We start from the raw sequence: 17,148 nt of genomic DNA on the forward strand, positions 1-17,148 counted from the left end.
TTTACTTACCTTGGATGTTGAGGCTTCATCTGGAGATGCTCATGTTGTCTCTTCAGTTCCTATGACCTTGCCATTTTTTAGAATTGTGACAGCTTTCAATTGATGGTGACCTCCTGGATTTGGTATTGTTTGGGCAGGAAATTCACCCTGCACTATAGCCATTTTGCCCCATTTGTACTTCTAGTCTTTGAATGGCTTGATCGGTTCTATGAATAGCTTGATCAGTCTTTGCATTAGTTTGTTGTTGCGTAATCGCAAATTGTTGTACAAGACTTTTCAGGTCATTCTTCTTTGGCTCCTGAACTGGTTGGATTACTTGTTAGGGACACCTCTATTGCCCTTGAGGATTCAGAACACTCCGATTATTACTCCATGAGAAATTGGCATGGTTGCACCACCCTGTATTGTTCTTGGGAGGATAATTGTTCTATCCCACATAGTTCGCTTCCTCTTAATCTGCAATTGGATACAAAGGACAAGTCTCAGTGGAGTGATCAGAATGGGAACATATGGCACATACCTCGAGTTGTGCAGCTTGTTTACTAGTCGATATGTTCTGAGCAGTTATGGCTTTGACAATCATATCTAGCTTTCTTTCCATGGCAACCATCTGATTTTGAGATCCTCCATTCAGGTTCACTTCATACATGCCCTTACTCTTTACTCCTCGCCTTCCTCTGAAACAGAATTGTTGGGAGTGTTCACTCAGTGTTTCGAAGAGCTCCTTTACTTCCTCACTACTCTTTTCCATAAGCGCACCTGCACAAGTTGAATCAATAATTCCTTTATTAGCGTCATCTAACCCTTCATAAAAAATTTGTACCTGATCATCTTGACGTATGTTGTTGATGCGAACCTCAATCGACTCGCTTTGAGACCCAACAACAATATTGGAATACGGACCCAAGAAAGCTAAAATTCAGATTTTTGGATAGAAAACCCCAACCCAACGTTTACAAATGAAACGCGAACCAAAGGTATAAAGTAACAACCATCGACCCAATGATTATAATTGAATCACGAACCGAAGGTATAAGGAAACAACCATTGACCCAACGTTTATAAATGGAACGCGAACCGAAGGTATATAAATTTGAACGCCACAAGGAAGAATCCTTGATAAGTTCACAAGTTCCTTGAAGAACCAATAGAAGACGCAAGCGTCACATTTTTTTCTAATTTTCATTCATGATGTTTTTATTACAATGAGTGCATGCAATTTATAGAGCATGGCTGAAAATAGGAGTACCTGCCTAGTATGGAAAGGAAATTAAATTGGTTTCCAACATTGGAAACTAAATAAAGTAAAAAAGGGCAAACTAATAAAAGCCTAAAATTAAGGTTGATTTAAGTCAATCAACCAATTAATTGGCATGTAATTTGGCAAGTCAATCATCCAATTAATTGGTATATAATTTGAATGTCAATCAGCCATAATCAACCATTAATCCATGCCATTGCTACGGAAATTATGCGCAATCAGCTCCATCAATAGCTTGGATCAAATTTATTATGCCTTCATCTCCCTTTGGGCCAAGCTTGGAATGCCCCATTTTCGAATCAGCCCATTAAGTGCTTCTTTGATTTTCTTGCATCTTGCTCTATTAATAGGCCCAACTGGAATATGCAATGGATCCTTTAATGGTGCTTGTTGATTCTCATCAGTTATGGTGTGGACACTTAAGAAGCAACGCATTGAAATGGTCCCATGCTTTGAAGAAAAGGTCTCCATCTCGCTGTTGGAATGTTGGAAGCTCCCTTTTAAGCTGCCTTGTCTTTTGAGCTGGGAAAAAGTTCTTTAGGAACTTACTAGACAACTCTTCCCAAGTTTTAGTTTTAATTGTTGGCTAAATGTTTGGTGATCAAAATGGATTCAAAGTGTGCCAAATCTCTATGACGTCTGGACGGGACTCATAGCCGTCCGGACGAGATTTCTCCCGAGAGCCTCGTCTGCAACCTCGTCTGCAAGTCCGTCAGAACACGCCGTGCCAAAAGAATGGAGAAAGCGATGTTGCCCTAGAGCCCGTTCGGACGAGCCCATTTACCGTCTGAACAGCCCGTAGTCTGCTAGGTTTAACTTAAATGTAATTGAGTCCTAATTAGACTAGGCTAGGTTTAATTTAAATGTAATTGAGTCCTAATTAGACTAGGGGTCTTGGTATTATATATATAGATCTCTACAGATCTGTGAGATACGAATTTTTCACCCCCAGAGAGTTTGTGTGAGGCTGTGCTTGAGTGATTATTTTGTTGTAAGCCAAACTGATTCCTCTTAGAGGATTTTTGTTAGTTTTGATTGTGAGCGTAATTGAAGTCCATAGCAAGGGTCCGATAAAGGAGAATCACGTTGAAGAAGATTGTGAGCGAGGAGACAAGTTGGAGGGTTGTCAATCTTACAGAGTCAAGGTCTTGCAAAGGGTTGTAAGTGTTCCTAGTGTCTGTAATCTCTAAATAATCTTTTGATAGTGATTTCCTGGGTTTGGCTGCCCCGCAGAGGTTTTACTTTTAGAACGTTTTCTAAAAGGTTTCCTCTTTGTCACCAAAATCTTTGTGTTTGATTTTACTTGTTTTTGGTGATTGTTTGCTTAGATTTAAATATCCATTAATTCTGCATAAAATTGTGATATTTATCTGTTTAGAATTTTTCAATTGGTATCAGAGCTGGTTCACTCCGTGAAGGATTAAATTCCTGAGTGTGATCTTTGTTTCTTGTTTAAGATGTCTCAAACCCTTAACACTGTGCCTAATTTTGATGGATCAAATTATGGCTATTGGAAGTCCCGTATGAGATTTTTCTTAAAATCTATAGACGTTTGGCATGTCATTGAATCTGGATTTAAAGCTCCAGATAAGCCGACAGCTGAATGGTCTAATGTTGAAAAACAAACTCGTATGGCGAATGACAAAGCTATGAATGCTCTATGCTTGGCAATTTCACAAACTGAGTTCTCTAGAATTTCAAATTGTGATAGTGCCAAAGATGCATGGGAGATCCTAGAAACTACTTATGAAGGAACAAATCTTGTTAAAGCTTCAAAACTTCAAATGTTAGTTTCTAAGTTTGAGGAAATTAAAATGTTAGAGGATGAGACATTTAATGATTTCTTTGGTAAACTTAGTGAAATTAGAACTTCCATGATAAATCTAGGAAAGAAAGTTTCTAACACTAAGATTATTAGAAAGGTCATGAGATCACTCCCTGAAAGATTTAGAATGAAGGGAACAGCCATTGAGTCATGCACTAATCTGGAAACCATGAGGATAGAAGAGTTAGTTGGTGCCCTTCAGACTTATGAGTTTTCTTTGCCTCAACCTAGGAAAAATAAAGATCTTGCCCTTAGAACTCTTAGGAAGAACTCTAATGAGTTATTTGATGAGGAATCACCAGATGTTGAGGAACTTGCCTTGATAGCTATAAAGTCTTATAAGAATGAACATAGAATTTCCAAGAGATTTGGAAAACAAAAAGGAAGTACTCAGGAAAGAAATGAAAGAGACCCACGTGGTCCAAAATGTTATGAGTGTTCTGGCTATGGTCATGTTCACAATGATTGTGCTAATCTCAAGAGTAATAAGCTAAAAGACCAAAAAGTCTTCAATATTACCTTGAGTGACACCTGATAAGCGCCGAATGTTGCACATTCAAGCCCCTTAATTTGCATATGTTAATTCCTTAGCGTTGTTATTTGTTTGATTTTGTTTTGTTTTTGTGTTTTCAGGTTATAAATCAAGATGCAATTAATTCCATTGATTTTGGGCTTAAAAGCACACTTTGAGAAGACCTATAAGATATGGTTAAACTTAACCAATCATGGTTAAGTTTAAATCAAATAAAGAAAATGATTAATTCGGAATTTCTCAAATTGGAGTCAAAATCGGATTGGATTCAATTTTGGATTCTGCATACTTCTCGGTATTTTGGCCATAACTTTCAGCTCAAATATCTGATTGAGGTGATTCAAGCAGTACTGGAAATCTAACTCAAATTTCTACAAATCATTGTGAAATACCATTTTCCTAATTCGGAGCACCGCATTGCCAAAATCGCCCCACAAGATAGGAACGCAATTCTGGGTGAATCCTATTCCGATTTGGACTTAGGTTTTCTTTATCCTAATTGGACTTGGACTTAAATCTCCGAAATTTCTAGGTTTCCTAGGGCTTCTAGGACTGGCTTGCTCCCTATAAATAGACCCTTAACCTTCAAGAGAAGGTGTGCTTAGTTTTAGATACAAAAATCTTCTTGGAGGCTTGACAAGTTGAAGAGGAGATAATCCATGGCAGGAGGCCATCCTAGCACCCCGATGAGCGGCTAATTCTGTAATAGGGTGTTGATGTAGCCCTATCCAAGCACAATGGTTTGATTGTATTTACTTTCTAGATTTTCAATTTATGCATGTTGATTGTATAACTCTGAGGATTGCTACAATTGATTTATGTTCTTAATTATTAAATGCAATTGTTCTTAAATTCAAATATCAATATTTGTGAAATTCTTCTCTTGTCTTAGAAAGTATTTTACTTTTATTGAAATCAAATCATTCTTGTTTTCTGTGATTATGAGGATGATGGTTATACAATGGGTTTAATTGACATATGATCAATAGGATTTGATAGGCCATGCCTAGGGAAGACGGATTGTACTACACCCTAGTTTAGTGTAATTTAGGTAGACAGTCCGTGCCAACCGAAGATGGGTTACACTTATTCATTGATTGTATGTATCCTGTTATAGAATTTGATAATTTATACCTAGGGAAGACGGGTCGTACCGCGTCTTAGTAGTTAGGTGGACGATCCGTGCCAACCGAAGATAGATTATGCTTATTCTTTAATAAGGTAGTTTCTTGTTTATTTATAACATGCATAAAATGAATTTCTGGGATTAATTATGATTAGCCATTGTTGTGCGGATAGAGGTGAAGTCAATACCCTACACTATTTTTAATCTCTTTTATTTTCATGCACTTTAGTTTTTAAAGAAAATCAAATCAATTCTCCTTTTTAATTAAGTTAATTTTGATCTTTTGAATTTTGATAATAAAACCCCTGCAGTCCTTGAGGTTCGACACCCTCTCTATAGCCGTATCCTACAAAGATTCGTCCTATTGCGAGTGGTTATTTTTATAATTGATATTTTTTGTCACAAAAATACCACATCAACACCGATGAGGAAGAAACTCCTAATTATATGGCTTTTGTTGCATCGTATGATTCTGATTATTCTAATCAATCAGATGTTCAGTCTGCCTCTGATAATGAATCAAATAGGGTTAATGATCTTCAAAACTCCTTTAACAATTTAATGGAAAAGTTTTGTATGCTTAGAAATACTAACTTGAAAATTGTTAAGGATTTTAAGAATCTTGAGCTTGAAAGGGATATTTGTTGAAATCTTTGAGTAATTCACATGTTGTTTGCAATACTCTCAAATATGAAAATCATGTGTTAATTGCTAAAAATAAATCCCTTCAAAATGATCTGAGTGCATCTAGAAATCACTTGAGTAAATTCTCTAGTGAAAAGCTTGATAAAATGTTGCATATTCAAAAGCATTCTAACGACAGATCTGGCTTAGGATTTGATAAAACTGCTTCTTTGTCTTCTAACCATGCTTCTACTTCAAAGACTGTTTTTGTTAAACCAGTGAAAGTAGAAGAATCTTCAAGTGAAGAAAAGCAAGTAGTTGCTCCGACTCCTCAAGGTAAGAAAGGTAAGACAATCTACATTGAGCCTCATGCATCTTACCCTACACCTAGAGTCGTGCATCCTCCTAGGAAATTTCCTTCTCAAAGGTTTGTCCTTACATGTCATCACTGTGGAAAAGTGGGTCACATTCGACCTCACTGTTTTAATTTGAAACCCCATGTGCATATAAATGAAAATTCCTATTCTAGGAAAGAAAGTGAGGGGTTGGTCATAATGATGAGAGAAGTTTGTTTGAGCACAGTCATAAGTCTAAACCTAAGATTTCTCAAGTTTGGGTTAGGAAGGATGATACCATTCACCCATTGAGGGGGAGTGGTGATGATCTCACCTTATGTTAGGTGAGTCACCCACATGCCTAGGATTAATTTTCTTGCATATTTTTGCATATGCCAGAGCATGTTGTGTTTCGTTCTGCATTGCATTTTTGTTTTATTTTGTTTTGAAATTGCAGTTTGTTTGTGTGCATTTCTTTTATGAAAAAAAAAACAAAAATATTTTACTTTGGCTGTTTTTTTTTTTCTTTTCTTTATTTTGTTTTATGCACCTAGATAGTCCATTAATTTCTCATGTTGCTTTTTATGGATTTAATTCCTTGTATTTTAGAATGTTCTTAATATGCATGAGATGAAAATTTGTGTCAATGGACTTGTTTTTGTGGTTACCTAAAGCCTGAGCTTATGTGATACATTTTGCCTATGCTTTATCTCTTGTGCACATTTAAGCTTAAATTGAAGTTTTGTTTCACTTTATTTGTGATTTCTGTTAGGTAACCATATGAGTTTTTTTTTTTACTAGTCATATTTTTCAAATTGACCGTATGCTAGTTGAACCTAGGGCTTAAAAATACTGACTTTCTCTTTTGTGATAAGCACTAAAAGTTTAAGGACACTTTCTCAGAGAGAAAAGTAAACAAAATAGTGAAACAAATAAAATCAAAAGATTATGTTCCAAAATGAATTTATTTCACTGTGTCAAACTTGTGCAAAATGTTTTACAAAGAGAAATGTATAGGATGAGAGTAGCTAGGCCCTAGTATGATAAGGTTTTACTTTTGATTTGATATACTTGTCAAAACCTCATGATGGTGAAACTTTCTCCTCATTTTGTAAGTTGAAAATTTTTCTATTTGGATGGCTTACACACAACACACAAGCATGGGTTGAATGGAACATTTCTCCTGGCTTGGGTTAAACAATATGAGGTCCTTGCCATTTCTAATCTCATTTATATTTTGCATATTTGAAGTATGTTTGGGATATTCATTGCTAAAATACATGAGTTGTTAATGTATGTATCATGTGTGATCATTTGACATTTGAGGCGGAGAAATTTTTTTAAAGTTTCTTGTTGATTATTAAGTCTTATATTGAGGGGGAGTTTCTGTCACTCATGGTCTTGTTGTTTTCTTCATGTCTTTTCATATATGTGATCATGAGTGTTTGATTATTGTTTTTCCTATTCCACATATGTCTTGATATTTTTGTGTTGAGTGTTTCAGGAAACATGATACCTTTTGTCAATTTGTGACAAAAAGGGGGAGTATAAAATTGGGGAGAGGATGGTGACTCGTCTGATTGATTTTGTCCCCGAAATTGCCAAAGGGGGAGTTTGTTAGTTTTAATTATTGGCTAAATGTTCGGTGATCAAAATGGATTCAAAGTGTGCCAAATCTCTATGACATCTGGACCGGACTCATAGCCGTCCAGACGGGATTTCTCCCAAGAAACTCGTCTGCAACCCCGTCTGTAAGTCCGTCCGAACATGCCGCACCAAAAGAACGGAGGAAGCGATGTTGCCCTAGAACCCGTCCGGACGAGCCCATTTACCGTCCGAACGGCCCATAGTCTACTAGGTTTAACTTAAATGTAATTGAGTCCTAATTAGACTAGGCTAGGTTTAATTTAAATGTAATTGAGTCCTAATTAGACTAAGGGTCTTGGTATTATATATATAGATCTCTACAAATCTGTGAGATACGAATTTTTCACCCCCAGAGAGTTCGTGTGAGGCTGTGCTTGAGTGATTATTTTGTTGTGAGCCAAATTGATTCCTCTTAGAGGATTTTTGTTAGTTTTGATTGTGTGCCTAGTTGAAGTCTATCAGAAGGGTCTGATAAAGGAGAATCACGTTGAAGAAGATTGTGAGCGAGGAGACAAGTTAGAGGCTTGTCGATCTTACAGAGTCAAGGTCTTGCAAAGGGTTGTAAGTGTTCCTAGTGTCTGTAATCTCTAAATAATCTTTTGATAGTGATTTCTTGGATTTGGCTACCCCAGAGAGGTTTTACTTTTAGAACGTTTTCTAAAAGGTTTTCTCTTCGTCACCAAAATCTTTGTGTTTGATTTTACTTGTTTTTGGTGATTGTTTGCTTAGATTTAAATGTCCATTAATTCTGCATAAAATTGTGACATTTATCTGTTTAGAGTTTTTCACCAAGTATGAATGGAATATGCAGGCAAGGAATTATACCATAACTTAGCATTATCTTTCAAGGAAAAAGGAAATAAGACTAACCTGATTCCCTCAGAATTTAGGCCCTGGATGTGCTAAAGCTTGCAGAGATCAAAGAATTCCCTAAGGTGCAAGTGTGGATCGTCAGTAGTTGTGCCCTTGAAGTGAGTCAAAGCATTGAGTATTTGCGGGGATATATAGTAATTGCCTTCCGCCTCCGTTTGATAGGCAATGCATGATGGATGGTTGAGGTGTTGCGGGATGAATGAATGTTTCATGGGTCTTTGCACTGGTGCGGGTTCTCTAACAGATCATCCATTGTTTCCTCAACTTCTTGTTCTTCTTCCATGTCGGAGTTGTCTCTAGGCTTTTGTTGAAAAGTCCGCTTAATTTCTAGATTGAGTGGAAGGATGGTTGAGGCTTGAGATCAACGACCTTCCATAAGAAGATTTGCCTCTGCAGTCACAGCAGCTTCAGTACTGCTATTCGGATGTCCTCTGGATATGCGCTCGATCGCACTTGGTCTACGCTCGATCGCAGTAACAGAATGCAGGATGTCGTAGAGCTGAAACAGAACAGAAAACAAAAACAAACAAAAAAAAAAAACAACCAAAACAAAACAAAAAAAAAAGATTTTAGATTTTGGATAAAAGCAAAACAACAGAATTAAAATTTAAAATTTAAAATAACTAAAATAAGGGAAAATAATTATAAACAAAATTTGACGCAATCCCCGACAATGGCGCCAGAAACTAGTTGTGCAAATATCTACCTAAATTAATAGGCAAATAAATATACGTTTACCTCGCAAGTGCACAAGATCAATATAGTAGGATAGGGTGCAAGTACAAGATCATTCTTACAAGGATTGCCATAAATCATCACATGTATCCGAGAATTACAATAGATATCCAAGAGTAATCTCAATAATTGAATTAAAGCAAAACAATTGAAACCTTAAAACCCATAAAAACAGATAATATTGACTTATATGAAAGTGTGTTGTTCTTCATCGGTGGGGCTTCATCCTCAACCTTAGTTGAGAATTTAGCTCCATATGATTATTGAAAATAAAACCTAAACCTAAAAAATCTGAACTAAAAGGGAGAAAAACTGTTGAATTTCATTCTCTACAGCCTCCCCCTTCTTCTGACAAAACATTTTCTTTTTATAACTGTAATCCTAGGGTAAAAACCCTAAAATCGGCGCTTAAGTGAGTTTCTGCCAGGTCATTGCACTCGATCGCGCACTACTTGTGCTCGAGCATACTCGAACATGAGTTTTCTCCAGAAGCGCATGTGTGCTCGTGCGATGGTGCATTTCTTGGGCATGAGTGCGCTCGATCGCATGGCCAATGCGCTCGAGCGCACTAACACATGTAGAACCCTCTCTTGCGCAATTGTGCTCGCATGATGCTGCTCCTTGGTGGCTTTCTTCCAAACTTTGCCTTTTTCATCTTTAAATCCACAATTTTCACTCAGCAACCTATAAAAACACTAGAATACCAAAACTAACACAAAACATTAAATTATAATAAAACTAAAGGCTTAACAAATGCAAATTAAGAGGCTCAAATATGCAATATTTGGCGCTCATCACTTTTCTTCAAAATCCTAAAAACTGCAAGAAAACACAAAAACAACACAAAACATCAAATTATAACAAAACTAAGAGTTTAACATATGTGAATTAAGAAGCTTGAATGTGTAACACTTAGCACTTATCACAAAACAAGACTTAGGGATCATAACCTCTTCTAAGACAGATTACAGCGGAAGACTTTCAACCACAGGAAAGATAGCAATAACTAAATACCCAAATCATAACCAGAGTAATAATAAAGCATCATAACATAAATGGATCCTCAAATGTGTTGGTCAAAGACCGATCATCAAATATATTACAAACCATAACAGGCTAGCATAACAATTACAACCTAAACCTTCTTGGTTTCTAACAACTAAGCTATTATAACAGTATAAGGCTAGTATAACATCTAAAAAAAACACTAAAGAGAGAGATAGTTACCTCTACACAACAACAATCCTCAAGAGGTTCCTCCTTCCTCACCAAGAACACCAAGGAAATCTCTTAAAAGCTTACAACAACACTCAAGCAGGGTTTCGCTAGGGCTTAAAGGGCAGAATGGGTTGGTAAGGGCATGGGCATGGGCTTGGGCGTGGGTGTATTTATAGGGTAGAAAAAGTTGTGAGCTCTGCAGGAGCAGGCTACAGTGCAGCAAGCATTCTGTACTATTGTGCCGAACGTTCTTGTACTATTTACCCAAGGGTTTTAGGGTTGCAGTCATATGCTCGGGTAATATCCAATGGTCAATTAAAAGTCAATGTATGTTCGGGTTGGTCCCTACACGAGTGTTCATGTACTATTGTAGGAGAACGTTCAAGTGGTCCCCACGATAGAACGTTCGGTCAGAAAGTCCAAAATTTCCAAAATGACCCTCCATATGCTCTCTTTGTGACCCGAAATTCCAATTAAACCTTTAAACAAGCTATCTTAGCCTAATTGATTATTTGGGTCACTACAGAACTTCAACTACTTAGTCCAACACCAACAGCAGAACGGATGCACAGTCCTATGCCTCAATGCCTAAGAGAGACCAAATCTACATGTAAGTAATCTAAGTTATATGTTTACCTTAGATCTAAACATGTTTGTCTTGATGGTAAAAGGTCATGGGGATCGAGTTTAAATTCCGCTACGTAAAAGGAAAATTTTTTGAAATTTACATATAAGATCCCAACACTCCTCTAACATCTAAGGCAGAGGCAGTGGCAGTGAAAGTAGGAAAGGCATTTCGCCTCGTATCCCTTCCAGTTTTAGGGCGATACCCAATGCTAGCAGCTGATTTTCCAAAAGCATATAGAGTGACCGAAGCACAGGGAACAGGAGATCCCATTACAGACTGAGTAGCAGGATCCCCAACATCAGTAGCAAAGAAAAAGTCAGCAACAATTGCAGTTGAATCTGTTGATCTGGAATCAGCACTATCAATAGCAGTATAAGCAGAGGTGGTAACAGGAGCAACAGGAAAGTTGGCTAGTTAGCGAGATGCATTTGAACTAGAACCAGTTTACTCACCTGCATTCTAGTCAACAGTTGACCTAGCGTCCTTGTCATCGCTTAAAGAGCCAAAGCCCATGGACGGGGTGTGAGCATCTATAACCAGTAGACCGGAAGGTAGGAGAACTACCTTTTAATGGACATTCTGAATCCCTGCTATACGAACACATGATTATTCTTATACGCAGTACTAGAGGATTTACTAATGATACATACGGTCCTAATCAAGAACAACTAGCTAAAATGTCACCACTACTTTAATCCTACACATTCTGGGCTCTGGTCGAATGTTCTATCCAAGGAGAGAATGTTCGAGCTCAGGGGCGAACATTCAGCTAGAAAAGAGAGAATGTTCGGTCAGAGGCCGAAATGCATGCTTGGGCTTCTATCCTCAAGTCACCATGTTACACACTACATTCTAGGCTCTAAATAAGTGCATGCAACATAGAAAACCATGTAGTTATGAAAACTAAGGAAAACAAGGAGTATTTCTAAAACATTTGAAAACTCTTTTTCCCTACAATGAGAGATCATACACAAGCTCAACATGGCATCTTTAAAACTTGCAAGGAACATAAAAACAACAAGAATAGCAAGAAAGCTAGGTAAATTGACTAGAGTTTACCTTGAAGATGGCAAACTACCCCGAAACCTTCTCCTTCTCTCTCAAAAGTCTTCTCTCACTTTAGGGTTAATGTTTATGGTGTAAGGGTAGGTTTAGGCGCAAAGGAGAGGTGTTTATAGGGGTAGGGGGTATGCTGACCTCTGCAAAGGTGGAGAATATGTTAAAATTTCTTCTCAAACTGTCATCAAACATTCAGTACTATGGTGCAAACATTCGGTGTACTATTACACAGTTGTTCTAGGGTTGCAGTTTGAACGTTTGGTTAATACCAAGTTGGTCAAAATTGGTCAGTGAATGTTCGGGGTGGTCTTCTGCCGAACGTTTGCACTAAGGACATGGTCGAATGTTCAATGGTCCCCTACCAAATGTTCGGCCACAGAGCTAGGGTTGGGTCTTTAGGGCTATTTTTCAAATGAGGGTTTCAAAAAGTTGAAAAGGGGTTGTTATAAGTTCAGGTGAACGGTTGTTTTTAATAAATCATTTTTGGTATTTTGGGCCATTACATTTTTTACTTCTAGTTATTCTTTACTTTTGGAGAATAACTTTTTAGACCACACTCACAATCATGGTCAGTTATTCCAAACTAGGCCTTACTGCCCATTTGTGTTATAATGAATTTGTTTACTATCTAGTGAGGACATGTTAAGATATGAATCTAAATTTGGATGTATTTAATATTATCCGCTTATGAATTAGTGATATTATAATGATATGTGATGGTAATTACTTGAGATACTCTGGTTGATATCTATTGATGATGCTAGTCGACCCAATAGAAATGTTCACTAATCTGGCTTGTGTACGGTTAAATCATCACAAAATTATACAGTTCAATTCCGTATATGTTTATTTACTTTATTTCTAGGGGCATGGTTAGAATGTGTACAAAGATACAAAATGACAAAGATGCATATCAATAGATCAACAATATATACAAATTTCGTGAATGTATAGCATAATATACCTTAAATCATTTGTTTGAGGATCATAACTATGATGAGAAGTAGGTAGAAAACAAGAATGCTTAGTCAGAAAATTGATCTTGACGGAACTTGAAGAAGCTAGGGACAATGACTTTATAGAGATTTTAGTTGATTATGATGATATAAAAGCATTCAATTTTTGAGTGATAAATTGGGTCTATTTATAACAGGGGTTAAGTCGGGACCAAATGAATATGGGCCTCATGTTTTCCAACCGGGTGAGGGTGACAGTGCTACCTCAAAATATCAATCATAACCAGGACAAAATGTCAATAAAAATAGTACAGAAAGCCATAACATAAAGTCAGAGTGACACTATCCTGCCCCACCCTTAATATTTAAATATGGGCACTAATCAACCAAATTAGCAAAACTAGCCAAAATTGTTAAGAGGATATTTTATTATTTTATTATTTTAATTACTATACTATTATTTCCAATTTTTAATCATAGTTTAATTTTACCTTTCATTAAATCTATTAGTTAGTAGATTCTCTAAGCTTAATTTTACAACATGTGCTTCTCAGTTGTTGTCACTCATTATTCTCTTATTCATTTTATGTTCATTGTTTTTACTACAAATTCATAATTAAATTTGTAAGACTTATATGTAAATTTTCACAAATTTAATGGTAAATGAGCAAATTTCTTTTTTTTTTTTTTCTAATTTAACAAGTTGTATGAAAGAAAACTCTACCGTTAAAATAAATTACATATTAGAATTAATAACATTATTATGTCAAGGTAAAATAGCCACATTTGATGGCTCTGCCTACCCATAAGATTTAAAAATAAAAAAATAAAATAATAAAGTATTCACCCTCCGGAGGTATTTAAATGAATAAATATCCACCTAATACGTGTATTTTTCAATTTAAAAAATAATAATATAAAGCAAAATTATTTGTCTCCCTCCTTTTCCTCCTCTAAACCCTAATCCCACAGCCCACAGTGCCGCACCAGGCACGCGGGTACCGTCGAGGCTGATAGGCATGGACATTGTACTGTTCTTCAACCCCGATAATATTATGGGGGTTTTGATTGACGAGAATCGGATTTCCCTTTTTCATATTTTTATAGAATACATTAGTGGAGGATCTTTGATCATGATCACTTTTCAGAGCAAGAAATATGAGAAGCATTTGGGTCTCTCTCTGCATTTCCATATGGAACAGAAATTTTTAGCTTTATTTAATATTCTATTAAAAAAACTTTTTGATATTTAAATTTTTTTTTTTTAAAAAAAAAAAAGATTATAGAAAGCAAGGGGAGTGGTCCTCTATGGGTTGGTAACAGGGAAAAAACAAGACAAGAGAAAGGCGATAAATGAACAGTGAAACATAGGTGAAAGTGGTAAAGACCAAAAAGTTGGAGAGACTGATTGGGGTTGCGTGGTACCAGAGAAGGGGACCCCATTCTTGCATAGGGTCTAGCAGGGTGACCCATTTCTTTTGTGGACCCTCTTTCTCTCTGCTTCCCCTCTCTCTCTCTCTCTCTCTCTCTCTCTCTCTATCAATCCTTATAAGTGTGACTCAATTGGGAAATGATGGAAAAACAAAGAACAAAGGCCTTCATTGCCTCAAATGATCAAGCATTTGCATCTGCATCTCCATCTCCATCTCCATCCCTTCCTAACCCAAGTGTTGTTCATTCACCAATTGAATGTTTTTGTATATAGAAGCCAAACTCATTTGATTTGGGTGTGTTTTTCCCTGTTCCACTTGCAAACAACCACCTTCTTTTAGCCCCCACCCTCCCAATACGAACAAATAATTGTGTAGCTGCCCGGGTCACTCACATATAGAGCAATGAGTAGTGAACCCCATAGCTCAGAAACAGAAAGCAGCTCAAACTCTTTCTCATCCAACCCACCCTCCCCATCCTCCTCCAAACCCCAATCCCCGGACTCCAAAAAAAGCAAGCGCATCCGCGACTCCTCCTCCTCCACCACCAATGACCCAGTCTACCGCGGCGTCCGCATGAGAAACTGGGGAAAATGGGTCTCCGAAATCCGCGAGCCCCGCAAGAAATCACGCATATGGCTCGGCACTTTTCCCACCCCGGAAATGGCCGCCAGAGCCCACGACGTCGCTGCGCTCAGCATCAAAGGGAATTCCGCCATACTCAATTTCCCAGAGCTGGCCAGCTTGCTGCCCCGCCCGGTCTCGCTCGCTCCGCGTGACGTGCAGGCTGCGGCGGCCAAAGCAGCCCAGATGGTCCACTTCGACTCGCCATCGTCGTCCTTGTCATCGCTGGTCTCAGCGATGGACTTGTCCAAGGAGTCGGAGGAGTTGAGTGAGATCGTCGAGCTGCCGAGTTTGGGGACGAGTTACGAGTGGGAGAACTTGAATAAGGAGTTTGTGTTTGTTGACTCGGTGGATGGGTGGGGGATGTACTTGCCGCCATGGTTGCAGAGTGTGGAAGACTGTGGTCAATTGGCGGAGCCAGAGAGCTGTGCAGGCCTATTATGGTAATGTAATAAATTAGTGCTGTACGTGCTTTGTGAATGCGAGCGAGCGTCTTATTTCATCTGTCCTTTTTGCCCTTCTCTTCATTTCAGACTCGGTTTTAAGCCCTTTTACTTTTTCTCTGAAGGGTTAGAAACTTTCGATCTCCGTGTTTTCTTTGTGTAAAACCTCGTCCTGGTCAAAGTGTACATTAATTAATTTGGTTGCCTTGGATGGTGCAAAGTGCTAACAGATAAGCCTCTCTAGTCTCTCTCTCCCTCCAGTAGAATGTAAAATGTAGAATGTAGCCTCGAACGCACAAAGATTCTCAAACTTAATTTCATCATCCTTGAGAAAATCTTGTACGTTCTCCGGTCGATCCTTCTGAATAAAAGGTTTCATCTTGTCCGCCACATGATTGTATCAGAGCAAATTAGCACAAGACCCAAAAATAAAAACTTCCCCATCCGGAAATAAACTACTCATCCTCGATCGTCATAGTTTTGAATGCTGCTGAGGATTTAGACCAAAACAAGAAGAAATTAAAAAGGTGGAAGGCCTCTAGCTTTAATTCGCAGAAGATGACAGATGGTGAAACATGGTGAGCTGGGACAGTGACGGGCAAAGCAACACTTTAATTTCCTCAATGGGGTAGAAATGTCTCTCTCTCGCTTTTTCTCTCCCTCTCTCTCTCTCTCTCTCTCTCTATATATATATATATATATATGTGTGTGTATCTTCTCCCCCAATTCAAACCACGTCGATCTGTAAGCAATGTTGTCATAGATGAACAGGGGGTTTGCTACTGAGTTGTATTTGGACATTTGCTCTTCTACTAGTAGTACTATTTCAGATTATGACCTCCGGAAGCCTACTGTCCACGATATTTTCAATATTGTATTTTCGTGGACATGAGACAAACCACACAACCATAGCCGCCCGACACGTCTACATATTAGCCATTTACCAAAGTGAAAACGTCACCCTCCCTCTTTCAAAAAACCGGATTTACTCACAAAGTTAACATTAAAAAGGTGAAAGCAGGGGTGTCACGAATTTTTCTTGTAAATTTTTTCATAGAGGGATGTATATTTGTCCACCTCAATTTAAACTTAGTTACTCATGTTTTACTAGTGCACTAGGTTTGTGAAAAAAATAAGTTGAAATAGTTAAAGGTTTTAGGAGCAACCAGCAATGATGGGTATAGAAATTGTTATTACAAGAGGCGGGAGGAGGAAGAATTGGTATTAGAAGGGGTGGGAGAAGGAGGAGTGTGGCTAGGGTCAAGAAAACTAAAAACAATTACCTTAAAAAAAAAAAAAAAAAACTTTTGGGAAACCCCCCTTAATTAGATTCCGCCACCGAGCGCAAGCTAATTTTTTTATTTTTCATTTTTTTTAACATGTTTACACAAGAGAGGGAGGAAAATTCGAACTAGTGACATCCACTTTATTATGCGTGATCTCAGCCGATTGAGCTACCTCTTGGAGATGAGAGCAAGCTATTTGCTTAAATAATTTAAGCCTAGAACCTTTAACTAATTTCTAAATACTCTTTTTATGTTAATAAAACACTTAGTTAATTTATTATTTTAATTCTAGTAAATTTTCACTGAATTCAAAACAGTGAAGAACATGTATAATAGTAGCAACTTTATGAAAATTGAAACAAGCAGCTTTCATGATGGAACACAGATATAAGCATATTATGGGCTTTGATTTGAGGACAAATTGTTATTATAATCGAGTCTAATCAGTCTAATAAAGTGATATATACGATTCATGCATGCATGTGAGAATGATGGCGTGCTTTAAAGACAAATATCAATTTAAGGGACTAAAATTAAAGAATTTTC

At 37.5% G+C, this 17,148-nt stretch overlaps 1 protein-coding gene and 1 non-coding gene across 2 annotated transcripts; both read left to right on the forward strand.

The window, feature by feature from the left end:
• Window positions 1-1,662: 1,662 nt before the first annotated feature.
• Window positions 1,663-1,769, forward strand: LOC148583685 (small nucleolar RNA R71). Its single transcript, XR_015909179.1, has one exon. It is a non-coding gene; the product is annotated as a small nucleolar RNA R71 (small nucleolar RNA).
• Window positions 1,770-14,375: 12,606 nt separating this feature from the next.
• TINY2 (Integrase-type DNA-binding superfamily protein) lies at window positions 14,376-15,706 on the forward strand. Its single transcript, XM_059604319.2, has one exon. It carries the CDS (start codon window positions 14,655-14,657, stop codon window positions 15,318-15,320), a length of 666 nt encoding a protein of 221 aa, XP_059460302.1. The 5' UTR covers window positions 14,376-14,654; the 3' UTR covers window positions 15,321-15,706.
• Window positions 15,707-17,148: the final 1,442 nt, after the last annotated feature.

This window comes from Corylus avellana, chromosome 9 (genome assembly GCF_965113065.1).
Source record: "Corylus avellana chromosome 9, dhCorAvel1.hap1.2, whole genome shotgun sequence".
Classification (NCBI taxonomy): domain Eukaryota; kingdom Viridiplantae; phylum Streptophyta; class Magnoliopsida; order Fagales; family Betulaceae; genus Corylus; species Corylus avellana.